The sequence below is a fragment of the Kickxella alabastrina genome, assembly GCF_025024165.1.
Source record: "Kickxella alabastrina strain RSA 675 chromosome Unknown BX661scaffold_1, whole genome shotgun sequence".
NCBI lineage: Eukaryota > Fungi > Kickxellomycota > Kickxellomycetes > Kickxellales > Kickxellaceae > Kickxella > Kickxella alabastrina.
In genome coordinates, this window is record NW_026251472.1 from 81,470 (window position 1) to 102,145 (window position 20,676).

The following is a 20,676-nucleotide window of genomic DNA, read 5'->3' on the forward strand; positions in this document are numbered from 1 at the left end:
CGCGGTAATCATCCCAATCGATATACAAATGCCAAATTCAATTGCTCTATTAGGAGGCTTGTTCAAGAATAAAAACCCTGATCAGCATGCATATCAGCATATCCTCGTATTTCATTGTTGGATTTGTGTGTTGCTGCTTGGCTGCTTGGCTGCTTGCCTCGTCAACGCTCTCAATAAAATATTTTCTCCCTTAATTCCAACCCCTCCCTTGCTCGTCCTCTCACACTCGCACTCCTCCCAGTGGCCTTATTTCCATATAAACTGACCAAGGCGGCTGCGAAGAAGACTATCTTTTTTCTATTGACATTTTCAATTGAAATACTCCCAGCCTTTGAATGCTGACATATTCTACTTTGCACTTTTGCTCTTTCATCCATCCATCTCTCCGTTTTTTACGCTCTCTCGCTTACTTTAACTCTCAACCTTAACTTGTACTTTTAAGCACTCGCATATCGTTTTCTGCTTTGCTTTTTACCACTCTTGTTCACTACGACTCGCAGTGAAAGCTTTCTATTTCTTATTTCTCTTGTTCACTACGACTTGCAGCAAAAACTTTCTGTTGCTTTTTTTTCTTATTTCAAATACGCCTTCTCTATTTTTATTTTTATTTCTCTAAACGCGTATTTACGATGGACAACAGCACTATCGCCAACAACAGCGGATTGGGCGCGCCGGCCGCCAAAAATGCTGGGCCACAGTCTTACACAGAGGTAGCTTCTGAGGTGTGTTTGCAAATACACTGCTCACACATGAGTTTTATTGGTGGTATTTGCTTTGGTATGTTTTTTGCACACATTAAACTACTCTACTAAAAGTGTATTGTATTTGTTTGTTTGTTTGTTTACAATTGTCAATTTAGAAAGGCTGGCCCGAGGCTCTGCGTGGTAGGCTTATGGCGGAAGACGCTGTGACTCTCAAGCGCCAGCTGCTGCTCGGCCAGCAGCTTCGCGGTAACGCGCACTCGCTGCATGTTCACAAACTTGCTACGTTATTTAATTGAGGCGCCAATCATTATGACGAGCACAAGGAACGGTGTGAGCCGGTCTTCCGCGACATGGAAAATAAGTTCCCAATGCTTTGCGAAGGTTTTGTTGTCATGCCCGACGGCACATGCGCGATAGGCACCGCTGGCGAGGTTGCCCGTGCTATTGGCAACATATACCATCAGCTGTATGACGCCTACCATGGCGCCTTCCCTTCTGAAGACCCTTGCAGCCCTCTTGTGTATGGCTCGCGCACGTTGACCAAGGACAGAACGCCGATGTTTGAGCCAGCAAACGTGTTCACCTACAGCGGACATGCCGCTTGGCTTATTTGCATTCAATGCCTGTATTTTATAATAAATATTACAAAGCAAATTTTTTGCAATTGTTTTGTTGCAAGCAACACACACAACTTTAAATTGTGGGGGGTTTTATTTACTTGCACCACGCAATGGCACGTTGTGCCGAGCGTTGCTCGGTGCTCCGCATTCTACTTTGTGCGTAATGCACTGGACAAAACACGAGTTTGCTGTTATTTTTATTTGTGCAAAGACATGGAATAATATAAACAGAATAACATAGAGAAGCAGCTAGTTTATATCCTAATAGTTGACGAGTAAATATCATAGGGCTGCGTGGCCAACCAGCACTGGGTGCGTTGGTAGTTTCTTTTGTTCAAAGGACGCTGCTTGCTGCATTTATTACAAAAGTCTTGAAAGGTTTTATTGCAAAGAAAGAATACTGCGGAAAAAGAAAGCTGCAACCTATCCTTTAAAAAAATAAAGAGAAGCTGCATCCCGAGCATTGGCACATTCATCTCTCTTTTTCATTTTATTTACAACTATTACAATTCCATACATTTGCATCATGCTCTCAAACATTGTACGGCTACCTGCCCTTGCCATTGCTTCTCTCTTCTTGCTGAGCTCTGTCAACGCCGAGCTTGCCGACTGCCCAAAGAACCTGGCCTTCCAGCTGACCAACGTCTTTCAGTTTGGCGACATTAAGTCACCCTATGGCAACTGCGAGCTAGACACCAACGGCAGTGGCTACTCGTCTGGCGTGGCAAACTTTAACACTGCCGCTGGCGACACCTGGCAGGTGATCCAGGCCTACCACAATCTCACGGGCGGAAATGACGAGTTTTCAAAGTACAACACTGTGCTTGGCGAACGAGCAAAAAACAGGGATGGCTCTATTGCCGGGTTAGAAGGCTTTTGCGATGCGTGGAAGGCCCTTGCTTTGAACACAAAGTTTATTTCGGCACAGGGCACGGTCTACGACAATCTGTATTTCACTCCGTCTCAGACGCAGGCCAAAACACTTGGACTCAAGCTCAGCGTCAGTCTAGCGGCCTTTTATGACACCGCTGTTTCTCGTGGCTCAAGCGACAGTGCAGGTAGCCTTGGCGGCATCATCAAGGAGGCCAAAAAGAAGGTCACCAGCAACAAGACAGGCGACTCTAAAAGCAACCTCAAGATTAATGGATACACCATCGATGAAATAGAGTGGCTGAAAATGTTTTTGGACGTTAGAGCCAAATACGACAGCATTGGCAAAAATGTGAACATCAAGTCGTACAAGTACATCATTGAGCAGAAACAGTACACATGGGTAGACAAGATTGATGTTTTGAACAATAAGGGCAAGCCCGGAGATGTCACCTGCGAGAACTCGTATAATCCGTTTGACATCAGCCCGGGACAGAAGATCAACTCTCTTGCGCTGTGCGGAAACTCGTGCTCGGAAGTTGAAAGCAAGGTGTCCAAATCACGTTTGAGCTCTGCCAGTGGAATAAATAACTACGGACACTATGCGATGGCTCTGTGTGTCCTGGCTGCTTTTTTGCTTATTTAAAGCTGCACTTGGGTTCCGGGTGCTGGTTAATAATTTACAAAAACAAATCTACAATTTCCTAGTCTTAAACTAAGGAATGTGGCATATTTCAGGACAAGTTGAATAGTGGTTAAACAAAATATAAAATGTACAGACAAATGGTGTGATAGTGTTCTACTGTTGTTATTGCTTCAGTTAGTCGTATAAGCTGGATGCTGAGATGTATTGCAAGCATTGGGTTTAAAATTTATCAACAGTTTATTTTTCATTTACAACGGATAACTGTGTCGTTGCGAGACACACCATGCTTTGCAAGCGGTTTGTTGGTACCCAGTAATCTGCGCCAGCGCTTGTTTTTTCTGTGCTGTGTTAATGTGTGGCCAAGCACACATGCTTGCTTGGATCTTCAAGGCCCTGGGTATTTTTGTATATATTATCACTTAGCGCACATACTAAACAGTTTTGTTTAATTTGCGCTGGTCAAGCCCTTTATCCCCCATCTGCATAATCTTGTTTGCATTTGTGCGTCGTGCGTTGCGCATTTGTAAAGTACAAAAATAAATGAAAACGTGTCTTTCTTTTTACAAACAGCCATTCAAACTTGTCAGACTGCGCGCGCCCGCATGATAAAAAAACAGAGCTATGCAAATGCTGTATTAATAAATATTACTACTTTACAATAATGTGAAGGGCAAATTGCAGTCAAAAGCAAATGTATCAATTTATGTATAGAGGCAACTCTGGCCAGCACCGACATTTCTCCAATTTTTAATTCATCTCATTGTTATGTAAGAAAGGGGGGGGGGTGGGGAGCACTACTGTAATAGTGTTAAATAATGGGTGTGAAATTATAAAGGGTTTTATTACTAGCGTTTCTAAAGTGCTATTATCGCCGGCCTCGCCTTATATATATCTCCTTGTCTTTGTGGCACTCACTGGCAGTCGTGTGCTCCGTTCGCGAGAACTGGTTCTTATGAAAGTAACCTGGGCCTCTGATATGGCATAATTGGCATGTCTGTATTCTTGCGCCCAGCACATCCATTTCGGAACAGGCAGTATGTCCGGATGTCAATTGTGGCGCCTAATTTGATCCCCTGTAATTTGGCCCATATCAGATCCATCTGTGAGCTGACGAGAATCTGTCTCATGATTTTCGCCCTCAGCGTCTATCTCCATATCCTCGGGCTGCGTAACAATACTATTTTTTAAACATATTTCCCAAGCTATATAAATTTTGTATATATATATATATAAATTTCCCCAGCTTCTGAAGGAAAATAGAAGGTCCATCTAACCACACATGCGATCAATAGGCACGGATGGATTTAAGGATGATTCCCCCCCCATGCATGCAAGCGCCATCTATTCCTTGCATTTCAAGCTTAAAAATGAGCAATGATACAATTGCTCCCAGCGCATGCAGAATCTATCTTTGACATGATTTTCTGTTTTTTTTTTGGAATTGAAGGTTCTATCAGCTGCTGCGTCTTTGCTTGTGAGTTGAGCTATAAGAAAAGTAGTGCGAATGATTTCTAATCCTTGGCGGAGCAGCAGGATTAGGGTGGGGGCAGCATCTTGCTAGCAATATAAAAGAGGGGGAGGGGTGATCTTGTTGCGATCACTTTTTTCTTTATCGCATTTGTCTCATTGGCACCCTCAATCTGCTTTTTTTTTATACGCCTTCGCTCTTTATTTCTTCTTCTTTTCCAACCATGCTCAGCCGCCTTCTCGGAAAGAACGTTCTCATTACCGGAGCCTCCTCGGGCATTGGCGAGGCCTGCGCCTACCAATTCGCAGCCGCTGGAGCCAACGTTATCCTGACAGCGCGGCGCAAGGACAGGCTCGCCGAAGTGCAGCAGAAGATCCACACCATGTGGCCCTCCGTCCAGGTGCACACGGCCGGCCTCGACGTGCAGAGCAGCCACGCAGTCGACCAGGCGATCAGCAGCATTCCCGAAGCGCTGTCATCCATCGACGTCCTTGTCAACAACGCCGGGCTGGCCATGGGCGTCGACCACGTCAGCGACGTGGCGGACAGCGTCATCGACGCAATGGTTGATACGAACGTCAAGGGCCTTTTGTATGTGACGCGCGCGGTTGTGCGCGGGATGAAGGCGCGTGGGAGCGGGCATGTGATTATGATGGGGTCGATTGCCGGCATGGCCGGCTACCAGGGCGGATCCGTGTACTGCGCGACGAAGAGCGCCGTGCACGCGATCTCCGAGGCCCTGCGTGCGGAGACCATTGGCGTGCCAATCAGGGTTACCGACATCAGGCCGGGCATGGTCGAGACCGAGTTTTCTGTCGTGCGGTTCGGCGGCGACCGCGACCGCGCCGGCGAGGTGTACCGCGGCATCGAGCCGATGACGGCCGGCGACGTGGCCGAGTCGGTGGTCTTCGCGGCGTCGCGCCACCCGCGCTGCGTCGTCGCCGACGTTGTTCTTTTGGCCAGCGGCCAGGCATCCGCCACGCTGGCGCACAGAAGGTGATTAATAAACGAACAAGTTGAAGAATTAAATTAAGCCGGCAGCGGGCTTTCTGCTCTGCGGCGCGGACGCCACCTGCCTCGCCATCTCCTTGCGCGTCTTTTTGGCGTTCTTGTCGCGGTACAGCTGCGAGCTGTTGATGAAGTCGAGGATGCGCGGCGGGATGTCCCGGACGCCCATCGTGCTGTTGCGCACGGCCAGCCGCACGTCGGTCGAGCTGATGTGGCGCACGCGCTTGGGCAGGTCCAGCTCGAAGATGAACCGCAGGAACGGCGCCACCCGCGCACTCGCGAAGAAGCTGTCGACGTCGACGTCGCCGCCGTAGCCTGCGCGGCGCGCAAAGGCGATGCGCCCGCCCATGGCGAAGAAGCGCGCGACCTCGGCCTGGCAGTCGCCGTAGTACTTGGGGTCGAAGAAGCGGATCAGGGTGTCCCAGCCCATGGCGAAGAAGCACCTGACGTCAACGCCCTGCGCCCCCTCGTCCCCAAGCTCCGCCAGCGCCACCCGGCGCACGGCCTCGCACTTGTCGACGAAGCGCGGCGCGCTGACCATGCCGAAGGCCATGTTCTGCAGCGCCGACGCGTGGAACTGCTCCCTGGTCTTCCACACGTGCCAGGTGTCCGCGGCGTTGTCCACGGCCACCGTGTGCGCAAGCATGTCGACCATCCGCATGCGCTGCTCCAGCGACGCGTCGGCCAGCCGCTTGTCTGCGTTGCGCGCGCCTAGGAGCAGCAGGTAGGCCGTGATTTCGGGCAGCTGCGCGTCGCCTGCGCGGCTGCGCATCTGCTGCGTGCCCAGGCACTCGAGGTAGGCGCCGTGGCAGTAGTGCGGCGGGTTGAACGAGCTGTCCATGATGCCGATGTTGAGCGTTTTGGGCGCGCTGCGCGAGGGGAGAGGCCAGGTTGCGCAGAGCTTGCGCGCCAGCTGGACCGTTGGCTGCGGGTGGGCGTGGCTGAGGAAGCCCTGCACGAATGCGTCGTAGTGGGGCGTGGTGTGCTTGTGCACCTGGAGGGCGGTGCCCCTGGGGATGCCCTGCGGGGCCGGTGTGGGTGGTGTGGGTGGTGTGGGTGGTGTGGCCGATGTCACTGCTGTCGCTGCCGTCGCTGCCGTCGCTGCTGTGACTGGTGTTGCTGTTGTGACTGGTGTCGCTGTTGTGACTGGTGTCGCTGTTGTGACTGGTGTGGCCGGTGTGGCCGATGTCACTGCTGTCGCTGCCGTCGCTGCCGTCGCTGCTGTGGCTGATGTCGCTGGTAATGAGGCGGTGGCCATTTTGTGCTGAATTTGCGGGATTACTTATTCAAAAGGGCTGATTGAGTCAATGCGCGAGTTGTGTGTATGCTGGAGGGAGAATACGGCCAAGGCCAGCGGATATGGAAAATGGAGAGCAAGCGCCATTTCGTTCTATGCGCGCTTTTTAGCTTTATTTCTTTTCTTTTTTTAGCTGTTTGTTTTATCGCATGTGTAGCTTTAGGGAGTAGGGGGGGGGGAGGGGCATACAAACAAGGCGCTGTTAATCTTGATCGTACCCGGGGGTAGGCCAGAAAATCAAGGATCGGGGATCAGGGATCAAGCGGCACTTTCCACAAAACATATGATATACGCGCACAAATGAAGAAATTAAAAAAAAAAAAAAAAAACACTGACCTGGCTTGGCTTGGCTTTGTTCGTCGTCTTCCTTTTTTTGGCGATACGCGTCTGTTCTATTTTATTCTACCGATTTTATTTTATTTTATTTTGAATTCGCACCCTCCCTTTATTTCGCAATCAAATTTCCAACTTCAATCATGAGCGAGGCTCGACTCCAGTTCAGCGAAATCTACCTCGCCACGGAGCCGTACTGCAAGGCCACAGGCCAGGTGCGCATGGGCGCGTCCGGGATCGGGTGGAAGGCAGCCGAGGGCCAGGCCGAGGCTCTCCAGGGCATCACGGTGCCTGGGCTCACCCTGCCAGCAGGCATGCTTGCGCTGCAAAAGGAGGACCTGCGGCGCATCCAATGGCAGCGCGTAGCGCGCGGCTACGGGCTGCGGATCTACACGCGCAGCGGCACCATGCATAAGCTGGACGGATTCACGGCAGACGACTTTGAGCCGCTGCGGGATGGCATCAAGAGGCTGTTTCATGGGCTCACGCTGGAAGTGCGTGACATTAGTTTGAAGGGCTGGAACTGGGGCAAGACCGACTTTGAGGGCACAAACATGACCTTCAAAGTGGACAACCGCCCGATGTTCGACCTGCCAATGGGCTACGTGTCCAACACAAATCTGGCGAACAAGAACGAGGTCAGCGTCGAGTTCCAGCCGCCTCGGGGCAGGGCTGCGAAGCGCAAGGCGTCGGACGAGCTGGTGGAGATCCGCTTCTACGTGCCCGGCACTACGCTTGCAGCAGCAGCCGCGGCCGCGCGCCCAGAGGACGCCGCTGGACAGTCGGACAACGACGAGCAGAGCAACGCCGACGACGAAGTCAGCGCCGCATCGGTCTTCCACGATACCATCAAGGAGCGCGCAGACCTCGGGCAAGTGAGCGGCGACAGCATTGTGCAGTTCCCCGAGATCCTCTGCCTGACCCCCCGCGGCCGCTACCACATCGACATGTTCTCGCACTTTCTGCGCCTGCGCGGCAAAACCTACGACTACAAGATCCCGTACGAGAATGTCCAGCGGCTGTTCCTCGTCAGCAAGCCGGACGAGCTGCACATGATGTTCCTCGTCGGCCTCAACCCGCCGATCCGCCAGGGCCAGACCCGCTACCCGTACCTTGTGCTGCAGTTCGTGCGCGACGAGGAGTCCGCCGTTGACCTTAATCTCCAGGTCGACGACCAGGCGCGCGCGCTGGAGGGCCGCCTGCGCGCCCACTACGACGAGCCGCTCTACCGCATTGTCGCCAATGTGTTCAAGGGTGTGACGGACAAGAAGCTCATCGAGGGAGGGAACTTCCGCGGATACCACGGGTCCCAGGGCCTCAAGGCCTCGCTCAAGGCCAGCGAGGGCACCTTGTACCCCCTGGACAAGGGTCTGCTGTTCGCGCCCAAGCCGCCCATTTATATTCCGCACGCGGACATCCTCAGCGTGGTGTTTTCGCGCGTCGAGGCTTCGAGCTCGAACAAAATGCGCACCTTTGACCTCAGGATAAACATGGTCGGGGCGCCGGAGTACCAGTTTGTCAGCATTAACCGCGAGGAGCATGCTGCGCTCGAAGCGTATGCTGCTGAACATGGGCTTAAGATCATCAGTGAGGCGGCCGGTGGCGGTGCTGGCGGTGCTGGGCTGGGTACGGCGGGTGCGGCGGGGGGCTATAAGGGGATGGATGTGGACTCTGATCGCGAGAATGGAGGCGGCTTTGGGAAGCAGCAGCCACAGGTTTCGTTGGGCGGAGGGGTTGCTGGTGGAAGCGAGGATGAGTCCAGCGAGGATGAGGACTTTGTTGCGGAAAGCGAGAGTGATGTGCCGGAGGAGTACGATGAGAATTACGAGACCCCCGAGGGCGAGGATGATTAAGAAGAGCTTTTAGGTGGGGAGCACGTGCGTTTTGAACTTTTCCCCCATATCTAAATTGTACTTATGACGTATGCAAATCAAGTAATTTTTTTTTTTTTGCCGAGCAAAGCCTTTTATTATAAAAATAAAAATATCAAAATATCTCTTTTTTTCTCTTTTTTTTGACAATAGAGAAAAAAATCATTCCAATGAAGCTGCATTCGCTTTTCGTGCTTAACCGCCATGGCAACCCGCTTTACCACCATACCTATGATCCGATCACAGACCAGACACCCGACCCCTCGACGAAATACACCTATTTGGCACACACTTCCTGCGACCTAATCGACGAGCGCCTAGCTAACCCCACGCCCAAAGTCTCATCTGATCTCTACCTTGGTCTCTTACAAACCACTGAGGGACTGAATATCTACGGCTATGTGTTGAATACCGGAGCCAGATTTGTACTTATAGTCTCTGAAGACCCTACCGCCACTACGTCATCATTGGCGGTGGCAGCAGGTGGGGGCACTGTGGGGGGTGTGAAGGGTGAGATTATATTGGTCTTTCAGCAGCTGCATGCCGCGTATATTGCTCTGGTATGTAATCCGTTTTACGAGTATATGGCGGAAGTAGGTGGGAATGAGGGGGAGGGATGTGTGGGGGAAAAATTTGACGCTGTGGTTGAGGAACTTGGGAAAATACACTCTTAAACAAAACAAATAACACAAACATAAGCACATTTTTAAACCATAGTCCTTTATATTTGTTCTCTTTATTAATAACCAACCAACCAACCAACCATCCCCCCCCATAAAAAATTATATTTTCTTTCAAACATAAAAAAATAAAACAAGACATCACCATTAACTAATTTCTTTTTAATAAATTCAAATATGACCGATTCATATACCGCCAAGGACGTTACTCTTATGCGCCAAGCCATTGCCCAAGCGCGTCTCTGCACGCCCACGCCAACCGCCTTCAACGTCGGAGCCCTCATAACTGACCCCCACGGCCGAATCCTTAGCACCGGTTACTCGCGTCAATTCCCAGGCAACACCCACGCAGAACAATGCGCCCTCCAAACGCTCCTTACCACCACCAACTCTATTCCGGACTATAAAGATCTAGTTATGTATACTACTATGGAGCCGTGTTCGGAGAGATTGTCTGGAAACAAACCGTGTGTTGAGAGAATATTGGAAGCGGGTATTGGTTCGGTGGTTGTTGGGGTGAAGGAGCCAGATAATTTTGTAAAATGTACCGGAGTGCAGATGTTGAGGGAGAAGGGTGTGAGGGTAGTGGTTATTGGAGAAGAGGTTGAGGAGGAGTGTAGAAAGTTAAATGCACATTTGGATAATGAGTAGTTAGCAAGTGTGTGTTTTTATTATATTTAATATAATATAATGTGTTATTGTCTATTTAAATATGAAAAATAACACCAAAAAAATTGGGTGTGGGATTTATTTGTTAAACATGGACTTTAACAGAGTAAATATATTTATATAGAAAAATGTGAAAATCAATTTTTTTTAATAGTTGAAGCAATAAAAAAAATGAGGGAATAACTCCATACATAACTAACCATTTTCAAAGTCGTGTTATGAGAGGGAGTGGTGAAGAGCTGTTGAATTCTGGGAGAGTAGGCGTTCTGTGAACGCGTAGAGATAAAAAATTATATGTACAAAAGTGTATTGAATATATGTGCTATAAGGTGAAAACCATATATTACTTTATTTGGTCACTGTGTGGACTTATTGATGATTGTGTGTTTGGCTAGAATAGCCAAGACTGATTAATCAGTTGATCGCCATTAACCAATAGCTTTGTAAAAAGTATGCTTTTTTATGCACATCGACTAAATAATCGTATTGGGAGGGGGGATGGATGGCAAGTGACAATCCAGGTTGAAATATGACAATCTTGCTAACAAGTAGCATGTTGTCCGAGTAGTGACAGGGTTAGACGAGTAATGACAGGCCTTGTCAACAAGAGGCGGGTTGAGTGTATGTGCACATTGTTTTAATTATTTTATTGTTCATAAATAAATTGGGCCGTATTCCTGTAAATAAAGTACCAAAAAAATAATTACTGCATACTATAAATTTAAATAAAAAATATGTGTGCAAGCCAACCTCAAGCTCAAATCTAATAAATGAAAAGTATGGCAGACTATGAGCGTTCTATCCATGTTTTTAAAGTTAGCATAACTCAAAGTCAAACATTATCTATGGATGAAATGTCTAATGAAAGCTTTATTTCAATGAATGTTTTGATACTGAACTGGATAAAGGTGGGATAGGTTCAAGATTGACATGGGACGCATATACACCTGGGCTTAATGTCAAATGCTTGCAGTAGGTGGGTTTAATGTTGATTTTTTTAAATATATTACAGAAATTGGGCTTTCCCTGTGGCTTTTTGCTAGATTTAACATTGTTGGTATTCGTGTCCCCTTTATCCTTTTTAAAACCTAAACATTCTAGTGGGTTTACTATTTTTGTGAAACAGTCAGTAAATATAACAAAAATAATACGTGTTGTCAAAATTTGTGCAAAAAAACCAAGTATTAAATAAATAATAGGGTATTGAAAATTGTGGAAGAGAAATGTGGAGTAGACCGAGATTGTGGATTTATTTACTTGTTGCAGGCTGCTCCGTGTTCATTTATTTTAAAAATTGTTTTATATAAAATAAAACACAAAAAAATTGTGCGCTCACTTGACCAAGTCACTGTGCAATTATAATCAATAAATTTATTTATACAAATGATACATAATAGAACAAAAAGTAGCAGCAAAGATACATTTGTACAAATAAAAATTTGCCGCTAAAAAGTAAAAAGCCCTGATTGTTTAAACCTGCTGATATTTTTATTTTAAAAAACTTTATACCCTAATATCCATTGGTTTTTTTGTTACATACATATACACACGTGTAAAAATATTAAAAAAAACTGGCCCAGAGACAAGCAGAATTTAAATAAATAAATATTTTATTATTGTAAAAATGTCATACAACATTGGCAGCTGACGTCAATTTTAGCAATGCAAGCTTGTCATACCAGGCTATTACCGGTCCCAATCTTGCTATACTTGGCGCTTGATTGAAAACGGCCAAAGTACTGCCAGATGCGACCAGTTGCAATACGTGATTCACTAACAGTCCCAGGGTCCAAATCACATATCCCATCAAACCTCTGCAATCCAGTCGAAGCAAGGGTGTCTTGAGAATTCCCAATAGACGTCATTGGAATCATCCGGTTGTCATAACTAAAAACCTCATCCTTATCTTTTCCGCACATCGCCTTGCTCGAATTCTGTGTTTGGGCGGCATAATCAATAGTGGTTGTGCCAGTAATAGATAGCCGCACATGCAAAACCAACAGCTGGCCCATGGCAACAAAAAAAGCGGCAGTCATCACCGTATAAAACGCCAACCCACACATTACAGCAATACCTGGCGCTGACACCGTATCCCCATTATTCACTAAGCCAAACATTTGTCCAACCATAGTGTCAAAGTCGGACTCTCTCAACCCGGCAATGTAGACCAAGCGCAGGGAATAAGCAAGCACAAAAGCCAGCCCTACAAAGGCACAGCCAACGGATAAGAAAAAATGCATGTAGTTGCGCGTTCCAATACATGTATTAAGCCACCTGCAGTGGTGATCCAGGCCTGCCACGCACTTATTGCACCGCTTGCAGTGCCGCGTCAACAGTTTGGTGTGGACGCGGCAGACACGGCATGTGGTTGTCATAGGATCAATAGTCGGCGTGCCCCAGGTCTGCTTATAGTACAGGTTGCGGTCCACGCCCTGCGCCAACACCTCGGGTGCCTGCGGATTAATGCAAGAGGTTGTAATGTTGAAAATATGGGCGGTAATTATAAACGCCGCACCCAATGCGTTGCCCGCTGTAAAAACCCACGAATCGGAAGTAGAACTGCCGCTAGCTATAGAGGATAGCGGGCGGATAAAGGCAAAGTACCCTGTTGACAGTGTCAGCGACACAACCCATTGCATTACAAACAACGGGTCCATCGGTAACTGCCAACCGCATCTGCGAACCCACTGGTTGGTTGCGCCTTTAGGAACACTGGCAGATCTCGGCAACAACGCCTTATGCTGCCACACAGTCAAGGGATCTTCCAAATCATCTATTTGCAGTGCCTGGGAATCCTGGAGCACATTGTGCTTGTACGCAGCCATTGATGGTCGCCGCCGCATCATTGTCTCGACATACTCGTTGTCTGGCTCGGGCCACTCTGGAACCCACTTTGACACGTGTATCTCTGCTGTTAGGGATAAAGGCGACTGCGGGGTCAACGGTTCGTGCAGTGCTTCGGCATGCTTCAAAAGCTCGTCATCGCTGCCAATACTGATACTGATGCTGGTGCTTCTAGCTTTACTTCTGCTCCTGCTTCTAGTTGTCACCAGTGTGTTGCTTGACCGGGATGCCATAGACATTGTGGGCGAAGCTAGTCCAAGCAATCGTGCTGCCTTGGGCTTTATCCGAGCGTTGCCAAGTTCCGTATACTCTTTTGCGCGACTACTGGAAGTCATATATGGCCGATATATGTGTTGAACTGAAATAAATAAAGAGAATAAGATAATTATAATAAAAAGGAGCGCAGTAAAACGGGTATGCGAGGCGGACAGGTAAAGGAATGCGGTTAATTATTAGTTGAATAGAAAAATAAGGTGCAAAGAGGTAGAAAAAAGAAAAGGGAAGTGAGAATGCAAGGAAATAAAAGAAAGGAAAAAATTAGAAAGGAACAGACAGATTAACGTAAGGATGGAATGCGTAAGAGAAGGGGCTACACCTGTGTTTTATAATTATTTCTTGTTTGTTTTTTGTTTATTGCAAGCGAGCACTACTTTTTTCTATTGGGGGGAGGCGGTTTTAGACAAAAAAAATTGAACAGGTTGAAAAGAAAAGACAATGTGCAAAAGTGACAATAAAGTGCAAGGCAAATATACTAAACAAAAAAGAGCAAACAAATGAAAAAAGAAATGAAAATAAGGTGAGGGGAAGCGGCTGTGGCAATATCAGCCATAGTTTTTTGTTTGCTTAGTGGTGTCATTCTTTTTTACTTTAAATGCGGAAATAGTGGCTTTTTCCTTAATTTTTTTATTCATTCATCTGTAGAAAAAAAAGAAAAGGTGCAAAAAAGTGGTAAATATGTTCGAGACCATGAGATTGGCACTGCATAAAATAATTTGCTTTCTTGTTCGTTTTTTTTGTACAGGTTTTATCTTGGATCTGTTTGCCAATATTGGAAAACAAGTGTCCAAAATAGGCAAAGCCTCAATTCGAACGAATTAGAAACGGTGGAAAATAAATAAAGATAAAATGGGTTTTCATTCCTTTTTATGGTCGAATTACTTTATTTTTATGTTTAGTTTTATCCGATTGACTAACAAAATGATTTTCGATATAAAATAATAAAGATAGACGGGAGCAAGTTCATCCAACTCGTTTAACTTTCGGAGTTTCAAAGAGAGTCACGAACATCCTGTTTCCAGATATCCGGCAAAGCAGGGTTGAGCGTAAAGACGAGAAAATTAAGTAGTCCACTGGTTGTTGCCATGACGGTTCCGAATATGTACAGGCTCTTGGACGGGTACTCTGTCATGTTCATTGCCACAACGCCGAGTTGCGTCAGCACGGGAACCAGCGGGTAACACGCCAGGCGCTGAATCGACCGCAAAAACTGACTCTTATCCACGTATGAGCGCACAACCACAAGCTGCCCATCCTGCCGGTCCGGGACTGTCATTGTCACCAGGTACCCGCGCCCGCATGACCCAGCCATATGGCCACTACGCCCAACTGTTTGGGCGGGCTCAGAGGGATCCGATGGCATTTGCTGGTTGGATACCGTGCTGGTCACCGACAACTGATCCGACTGTGAACTTTCCTTGTGGTGATGGTAGAGCGTATCCATGGAGCTGCTTGCCATTGTGCCCTGGCTCGGCCGTTCGCGCTTTATGAGGCTGTTCCAATCCCATTTTTCAGGCATGCGCGGCTCCGAAATGACATCGACTGAATCTCTCCACATTGACCAGATACGCAGCGACAGAACCAAGGCCACACCGGCACAGTACACTATGGTCAATACGATCCACAAATAGTTGCACATCCACAGGACTAGACGGCGTGCCAACGCAGTGGTGCTGGGCCAATTGAAAGCGTGCAAGTGGGGGACCCAGTATATGCCCTTCATCTGGACCACGGCTATGGCTGGAAATACTGCGGCCAAAATCAGACTAAGAGGTACGTAAAACTTTTCCAAACGCATATACGTGGTCACACGCACTTTGGTCAGTGTGCTTAGGTGGAGCTGGGTGGATATGGACAAGGTGAGAAACACAAACGATAAGGTGCTGAACATTGAAAGCCAAAGAATAAACCGCAGCCCATGCGTGCCCTGCCGGTTCATAAAGTTGTTTTGCAGGAGGAGGAGCTGTGTTATGGAGCTGAGTATGTCGCAGACAGCAACGCATCCGGAGACACGGATGGATAAACGAGCGAGGTACCGTTTGTGCCGCATGAATATGTGGGCCATGGCTGTAAGAACACAGAGAGACGAAATTAAGGAAATTATAGAGAGCGTTTGGATTGTGCGTATCCATTGGCCGGAGACGACGAATGCCCATTTGTTTCTTTCATTGATGGCTGCAATTACGTCTTCAACGCCTAACAATTCGTACTTATTTGATGCAGACATTATTTAAAATATATGGAAATTATGTTTTGGTAGTTGTGTTTGAAATAAATGAATAAAATTAAAAAATGCATATGAATAGCTAAAAATGTAAAAGGTTTTTTTTGCTGATAGCGCCACAGGTTGGGTGTTTAAATATATGTCAACTGCGCCTTTGCTTTTTTTATTTTATCTATAGCAATTTTTCCAATCTCTTGCATGGTATTTTTTTCTGCAAATGAGCCTTGAGGCTAAACTACAAAAAATTAAAGAAATTTTTACTAGTGCTGATGCGAAAGAACATTTTTCATCTTTGTATCTGGATTGCGTGATGCCCCCGATATGTAAAATAAAAATAAAAATAAATTGCCATGAGGGATGCAAAGAAAAATTTTTCTTTGTTTTTGCAACTTTTATATATATACGTGTCAATTGACAGAAACAAAGACACTATTGGGGCGTTTGAGTTGCTTCCCAACATTTTCCCTTTGTTTTTGCCTCATTTACCTCATTTGAATCATTGTTCAGTGTTCTCAAAACTCATTTGTTAAAAATCCCAAAAAACGATTGCGCATTATGCATTCCCTGGCGGATATAAGAACATTCTGGGTATATTAGCATTTTAAGTCTGGAGTGGCAGTCCACCTGCTGCCTTTCCTGCCTTTTTCTTTTGTGGTAAAACAAAATCAGATGCCCATATGCGTAGAGACAATTTATCTATGCTCTGCCCGCATGAAATTTTTTCTCATAATTATTCATTTTTTCATATTGTTTTTTATTGAATAACATATCACAATCTTTTATTAGTTACTGCCAACCTAAGAACGTTTATTTAAATGCTGAAAATGCTAATTTTAAATTAGTTAATTTTATTATCCATTTTAAAATTTACATTTTTGACATCCAACATGCACATTAGTACACCTTTAAATTTTGAGCGTTCTATAAACCTGTGAAAAGGCATATAATGATATGTATACCATGAATGGTATTCACTACCAATATATAGAAAACAATTAATTAAACAAGCAATCAAAGGTTTACTTGTAGGTCTTGCCGTCGTAGCACTCGCGGGGCAGGGAAGGACCCTCCCAGGCAAAGCAATCCTCAATCTCAGCACGGGTCTTAGAGTCGTTGTGGTCGGCAGCGGTCCAGTTGTAGGACTCATAATCAGCAGCGTCGGTGACCTCCTCAGGGACCTCCAGGCCGCGGACAATAAAGTACCCCCAGATCATGTTGTCGTCATCCTTACCCAGAGTGAGCAGGTTACCAAAAGCGTATTTGCGAGCGCGCTCGAGGCGGTTAAAGAATCCGCTGATGAGATTGTTGGTCATGAATAGCTTGGTCAGCTCATCATTGTACTTGTACTCGACCTTCAAGAAAGAGTAACCCTCAGCATCAAAGTGCTCCCAGAGCCAGCTCATGGCGGTGGGCTTGGTTTCGTTGTTTGAGTAGAAGCGCTTTCAGTCGTCGAGACTCATGTTGGGTTTAGGCAGTAGATCGAGCTTGCTCTTGGGCTTGGGGGCGGCAACCTCGACCTCCTCGTCGTCGTCCACGACGGGCTTTTCAGCCTTCTTGAGCTTCTCGGCAGCGAGCTTCTTCTCGGCCTTTTATTTTTTGGCGGAAGCAGCAAGCTCAATGCGCTTCTCGCAATATACAACATCGCCAAGCACAGCTTTGAAGGCGGGCTCGGCAGTTATGGTCGTAAAGTAGCGGGTGAGGTCGGGGTACTTATCGCGGTCCTCGCTGGTCAAATACAGCTGGAATGAATAGAGCAAGTCGCAGGCAACAACGACATCGGCAATGGTCAGGCGCTCGCCAACAACAAAAGTGCGGTTGATGAGCTGGGTGTTTAGGACATCAATAAAGCGGAAAAACTGCTCTTCAGCTTGCTGGTGAGCGGGCTTGAAGAACTTGGCATGTCCCATTAGGGGTGCCAATGTACCTATGAGGGCGGGCACAAAATCAGCCTCTGCAAAGAGGATAAACTGGAGAATCTCAGCAGTCTCCTCGGCGGTCTGGCCGAGCAGGGTAGACTCACTGCCAGCCTTTGCAGCAATGTAGTAGGCAATAGCGCTTGAGTCGCTCACACTGAAGCCGTCAGCGCCCTCGAAAACAGGAACCTTGCCGGCGGGGTACTTGGCCAAGTACTCGGGAGTCTTGTTGTCAACGCCCATCTGGAAATCGGGGGTGGTGCCAAGCTCAAGCCCGGTAATGACAGCAACAATGCGGGCCTTGAAGTTGCGGGGGTTAGGCATGGGGCCAATGAGAGTGCCGAGAGGAGCCATTTTGAGTGTATGTGTAGGTTCAAGTGTAAGTTCAAGTGGGAGGCTAGTTGTTTTTTGTATGGATGATATTGATTGGACAAAGTTGTGATGAGAAAAAAAGCGAGAAGATATGGTGAGAAGTAATGGAGTATTTATACCAAATTCATAAATTTACATTAATGCCATTTTGCCACGCGCTCCCTTCGCTCATCCCCCCTATACATGCCAAGATCTGCTTGCGCACATTCAGGGGACAACAAAATGCATTAGTAATGTCGAAAATTGGTATTGAGCAGAACATAATAGAACAAAATCAAAGATTTGTATTTGTAATCCTTTATATATATCACAAAGCGCAGTGATTATTTTTCCGCACGACCTACGTAAATACTCAAATGCGGACTTTTAATCGGAATTGCTGATTTGTATATGGAAATCCCATTTGGTTAATGCAACCTGTCGTGCTCTATAAAAATGTGGGTCTAAATCGATATATTCAAGTCTTAAAAATTACTTAACTGAAAAAGGGGGCAGCGCTGTGTGGGCAGCACTGTAAACATCATGGTATTCCTTGATGTCAGCCAGCAATAACAGAAATGTGTATAGTGGCCATGATGGCGATCTTGATTCTTGAAAAGGGAAGATAGTGGCTTGAAATGTGTGTTGGGCACCACACAACCAACGTATACTTTCAGATTGGTTGGTAACGGTCCGCATATCTTTTGCAAACAGTTGCAGCTATTATTCTCGCACATCAAACACCCAGGTCGCATATGTGTATATATTATTTGAATAAATAAAAAGTTGATTGTTTAAATTTTATTATTCACTAATCTCGCACATGTCCTACTAATAGTCTATATAAAAACAATTTGCAATTTTGCTAAATGCCCTGTATCCAGTGGACCCGTAGCATCAGCCGCTGCCTGCTTGACACACTCTTGCATCTCATGCTCTAGCTCGGGATGTATGGCAAAACGCAAAATCGAAGGAATCCTCGCCATCAACCACGCAGTTTTAGCCAATGCCCTGTTTCGGCGACGACCGGAAATTAGCGACTTGGACATCCTCACCAACAAAAACTCCAAGCTGGTGCTAATCACCCTGTGTTTGCTAAACATTTTGTCTCCCCCATGTGGATATTTTTTATGTCTTGTCTTGCGGCTTAAGTACTCATGCGCCTTGGTTGGCACTTCTGCAACAGTTACCCAGAGGTGTGTGAGAAGAGGCAGGCTGATAAGAAGCTCCTCCAGCTCATCCAGGCGCAGGCCAATGTCCAAGGTGAGGTATTTCAGTGAAGTGAGCGTTGATCCTGAGGGTACTCCGATTTCCATATCGAAATCGGTTGTTGGCGTGGTAACTGTGAGTGAAGCAAGGCGTGGAAGCTTCAGCGACATTGTATTACAAACCCAGTGCTCGGCCGAATGCTTGTCTACTTCGCCTGTCAAGCCTTTTTTAGCAATGTCAATGCGGCAGAATACAAGCCCTGTGAAGGGCTCAAGCGACAGCTGGTCGCATGTCCCCGGGCACTTGTCGATAGAAAGCTGGCGGAGCTGTGCACGCGGAAAGTTTTCCAAAAAGCGTGCAACATTGTGTGGGTAGGTACTTACATCTAATGAATGGAGCTTGGGAAAAAGCGGGTAAATATTGCCTACAACCGATTCAATGATGCCAGACTCTGTGTGTTGATGCCTTAGCCAGCCTTGCTTGTGTCTGGGACTCTGGCCAAATTCAAGTCGCAAATGATAAAGGCTCTCGAATATATCCTCGGAGCCGCTAAAAAATGATGACCAGATAGAGTCGGCGGCAATAGGGCCAATGTCCAGCCATTTGAGCGACTTGGCCATGGTCAATGGCACTTGTAGAACAGTGTGGCTTTGAGGTGCGCGTATGGTAAGATGTGTCAGATCCATCGGCAGTTCCTGTATTTTTGGAACAAAGAAAAGCATCTGAGTTGATATGGCCAGTGCCTCGAGTTTCTGAAGTTGGTGTTGTCTGACAGAAACCAGATCCTCAAGTACAAACAACCCAAAGCTATCGTGCATCGCTGACAACGCACAAATGTTCCGTAGTATGGGCATGCTCCGAGTCAACACATGGCTTATTTGGATTATAGCTTGATCATGCTCCAGCTCACTCCATTTATTGGGACTCTTGGGCAAATGTGGGTCGTAGTAATACAAGGTGTGGATAGATGGCCATTCAAAGCCCACAAACTGGCTGTACTCAAGTGCTCTGAATATGCTCGTGGCATTCGAAGGTGCGCGCATGCATACCAGGAGACAAAAGGTTTTGGGCGCGTAGCCACTCTCTAGAATCAGCTGAATATTTGTACGCACACAGTGAATAAACGAGTCTGAGCTGTTTTTGTGATGTTCCATTATTTGAGGGTCATCATTGTCATCGTCATTGATGATGATGGCTGCGGTGCCGTAAAAAAGCCGGGCTGCACGTTTGCGCCAAGCATGGCTGACTTGTAGGCTGGCAACGATAGAGAGATGGCCTGTGGGCAAGGAGCTAAGCGTGTTGTGGCCAGGAGCGCCCTGCCAGAAGAGGTACTCGAATATGCGTGTGAGCGCATTTACAGGCAGAGTGCTCTGTACTTGCAGCATTATCAAATGGTTAAAAAATATATATGGCTCAAGAATAGAGACGATTTAATTCAAAAATTAATGAATATTGCTGAATAAAGCAACAGGGATGAGTCGAGCTTTAAAATTCGAAACTTTTGATTCCCCAGGCCACCTTTGATTTTTAAATGGTTCTGACATCATCATCTATCACTCGAATCCAATTTTTCTCCAGTCATTTTTTAAATCCATGCCCAAGGATTGGAAATGCAAAATTGCGTTTTTCAGGCTTGAAGATCCAGACTGCATTTTTCTGTTCTGTCACTTCAAATTGTACTTTTTTTTATTAA

The 20,676-nt window shown here is 46.8% G+C and overlaps 10 protein-coding genes across 10 annotated transcripts; 5 read left to right on the plus strand and 5 right to left on the minus strand.

The window, feature by feature from the left end:
* Window positions 1-629: 629 nt before the first annotated feature.
* Window positions 630-2,840, plus strand: BX661DRAFT_195070 (lysozyme-like domain-containing protein; the record flags this gene model as incomplete). The annotated part of the gene is made up of 4 exons (XM_051537909.1): window positions 630-722; window positions 875-970; window positions 1,022-1,281; window positions 1,910-2,840. The coding sequence occupies 4 exons, from the start codon at window positions 630-632 to the stop codon at window positions 2,838-2,840; spliced, it is 1,380 nt and encodes a 459-aa protein (XP_051394810.1).
* A 1,691-nt stretch (window positions 2,841-4,531) lies between these two features.
* BX661DRAFT_139050 (uncharacterized protein) lies at window positions 4,532-5,308 on the plus strand (the record flags this gene model as incomplete). The annotated part of the gene is made up of 1 exon (XM_051532766.1): window positions 4,532-5,308. The coding sequence occupies one exon, from the start codon at window positions 4,532-4,534 to the stop codon at window positions 5,306-5,308; it is 777 nt and encodes a 258-aa protein (XP_051394811.1).
* Window positions 5,309-5,332: 24 nt separating this feature from the next.
* On the minus strand, window positions 5,333-6,574 carry BX661DRAFT_195072 (uncharacterized protein; the record flags this gene model as incomplete). Its single annotated transcript, XM_051537910.1, has 1 exon — window positions 5,333-6,574. One exon carries the CDS (start codon window positions 6,572-6,574, stop codon window positions 5,333-5,335), a length of 1,242 nt encoding a protein of 413 aa, XP_051394812.1.
* Window positions 6,575-7,089: 515 nt separating this feature from the next.
* BX661DRAFT_139106 (uncharacterized protein) lies at window positions 7,090-8,799 on the plus strand (the record flags this gene model as incomplete). Its single annotated transcript, XM_051532770.1, has 2 exons — window positions 7,090-8,661; window positions 8,698-8,799. 2 exons carry the CDS (start codon window positions 7,090-7,092, stop codon window positions 8,797-8,799), a joined length of 1,674 nt encoding a protein of 557 aa, XP_051394813.1.
* A 131-nt stretch (window positions 8,800-8,930) lies between these two features.
* Window positions 8,931-9,637, plus strand: BX661DRAFT_174827 (Longin-like domain-containing protein). Its single transcript, XM_051533918.1, has one exon. It carries the CDS (start codon window positions 8,988-8,990, stop codon window positions 9,489-9,491), a length of 504 nt encoding a protein of 167 aa, XP_051394814.1. The 5' UTR covers window positions 8,931-8,987; the 3' UTR covers window positions 9,492-9,637.
* A 52-nt stretch (window positions 9,638-9,689) lies between these two features.
* Window positions 9,690-10,085, plus strand: BX661DRAFT_126716 (diaminohydroxyphosphoribosylamino-pyrimidine deaminase; the record flags this gene model as incomplete). Its single annotated transcript, XM_051532473.1, has 1 exon — window positions 9,690-10,085. A coding segment is annotated over one exon (396 nt), but the record flags the coding sequence as incomplete, so codon positions are not given.
* Window positions 10,086-11,766: 1,681 nt separating this feature from the next.
* On the minus strand, window positions 11,767-13,784 carry BX661DRAFT_174829 (DHHC palmitoyltransferase-domain-containing protein; the record flags this gene model as incomplete). The annotated part of the gene is made up of 1 exon (XM_051533919.1): window positions 11,767-13,784. A coding segment is annotated over exon 1 (1,226 nt), but the record flags the coding sequence as incomplete, so codon positions are not given.
* Window positions 13,785-14,190: 406 nt separating this feature from the next.
* On the minus strand, window positions 14,191-15,580 carry BX661DRAFT_174830 (uncharacterized protein). Its single transcript, XM_051533920.1, has one exon. The coding sequence runs from the start codon at window positions 15,511-15,513 to the stop codon at window positions 14,278-14,280; it is 1,236 nt and encodes a 411-aa protein (XP_051394817.1). The 5' UTR covers window positions 15,514-15,580; the 3' UTR covers window positions 14,191-14,277.
* Window positions 15,581-17,099: 1,519 nt separating this feature from the next.
* On the minus strand, window positions 17,100-17,777 carry BX661DRAFT_167682 (glutathione S-transferase; the record flags this gene model as incomplete). The annotated part of the gene is made up of 1 exon (XM_051533358.1): window positions 17,100-17,777. One exon carries the CDS (start codon window positions 17,775-17,777, stop codon window positions 17,100-17,102), a length of 678 nt encoding a protein of 225 aa, XP_051394818.1.
* A 719-nt stretch (window positions 17,778-18,496) lies between these two features.
* Window positions 18,497-20,441, minus strand: BX661DRAFT_174833 (uncharacterized protein). Its single transcript, XM_051533921.1, has one exon. The coding sequence runs from the start codon at window positions 20,366-20,368 to the stop codon at window positions 18,614-18,616; it is 1,755 nt and encodes a 584-aa protein (XP_051394819.1). The 5' UTR covers window positions 20,369-20,441; the 3' UTR covers window positions 18,497-18,613.
* Between the last annotated feature and the right edge of the window lie 235 nt (window positions 20,442-20,676).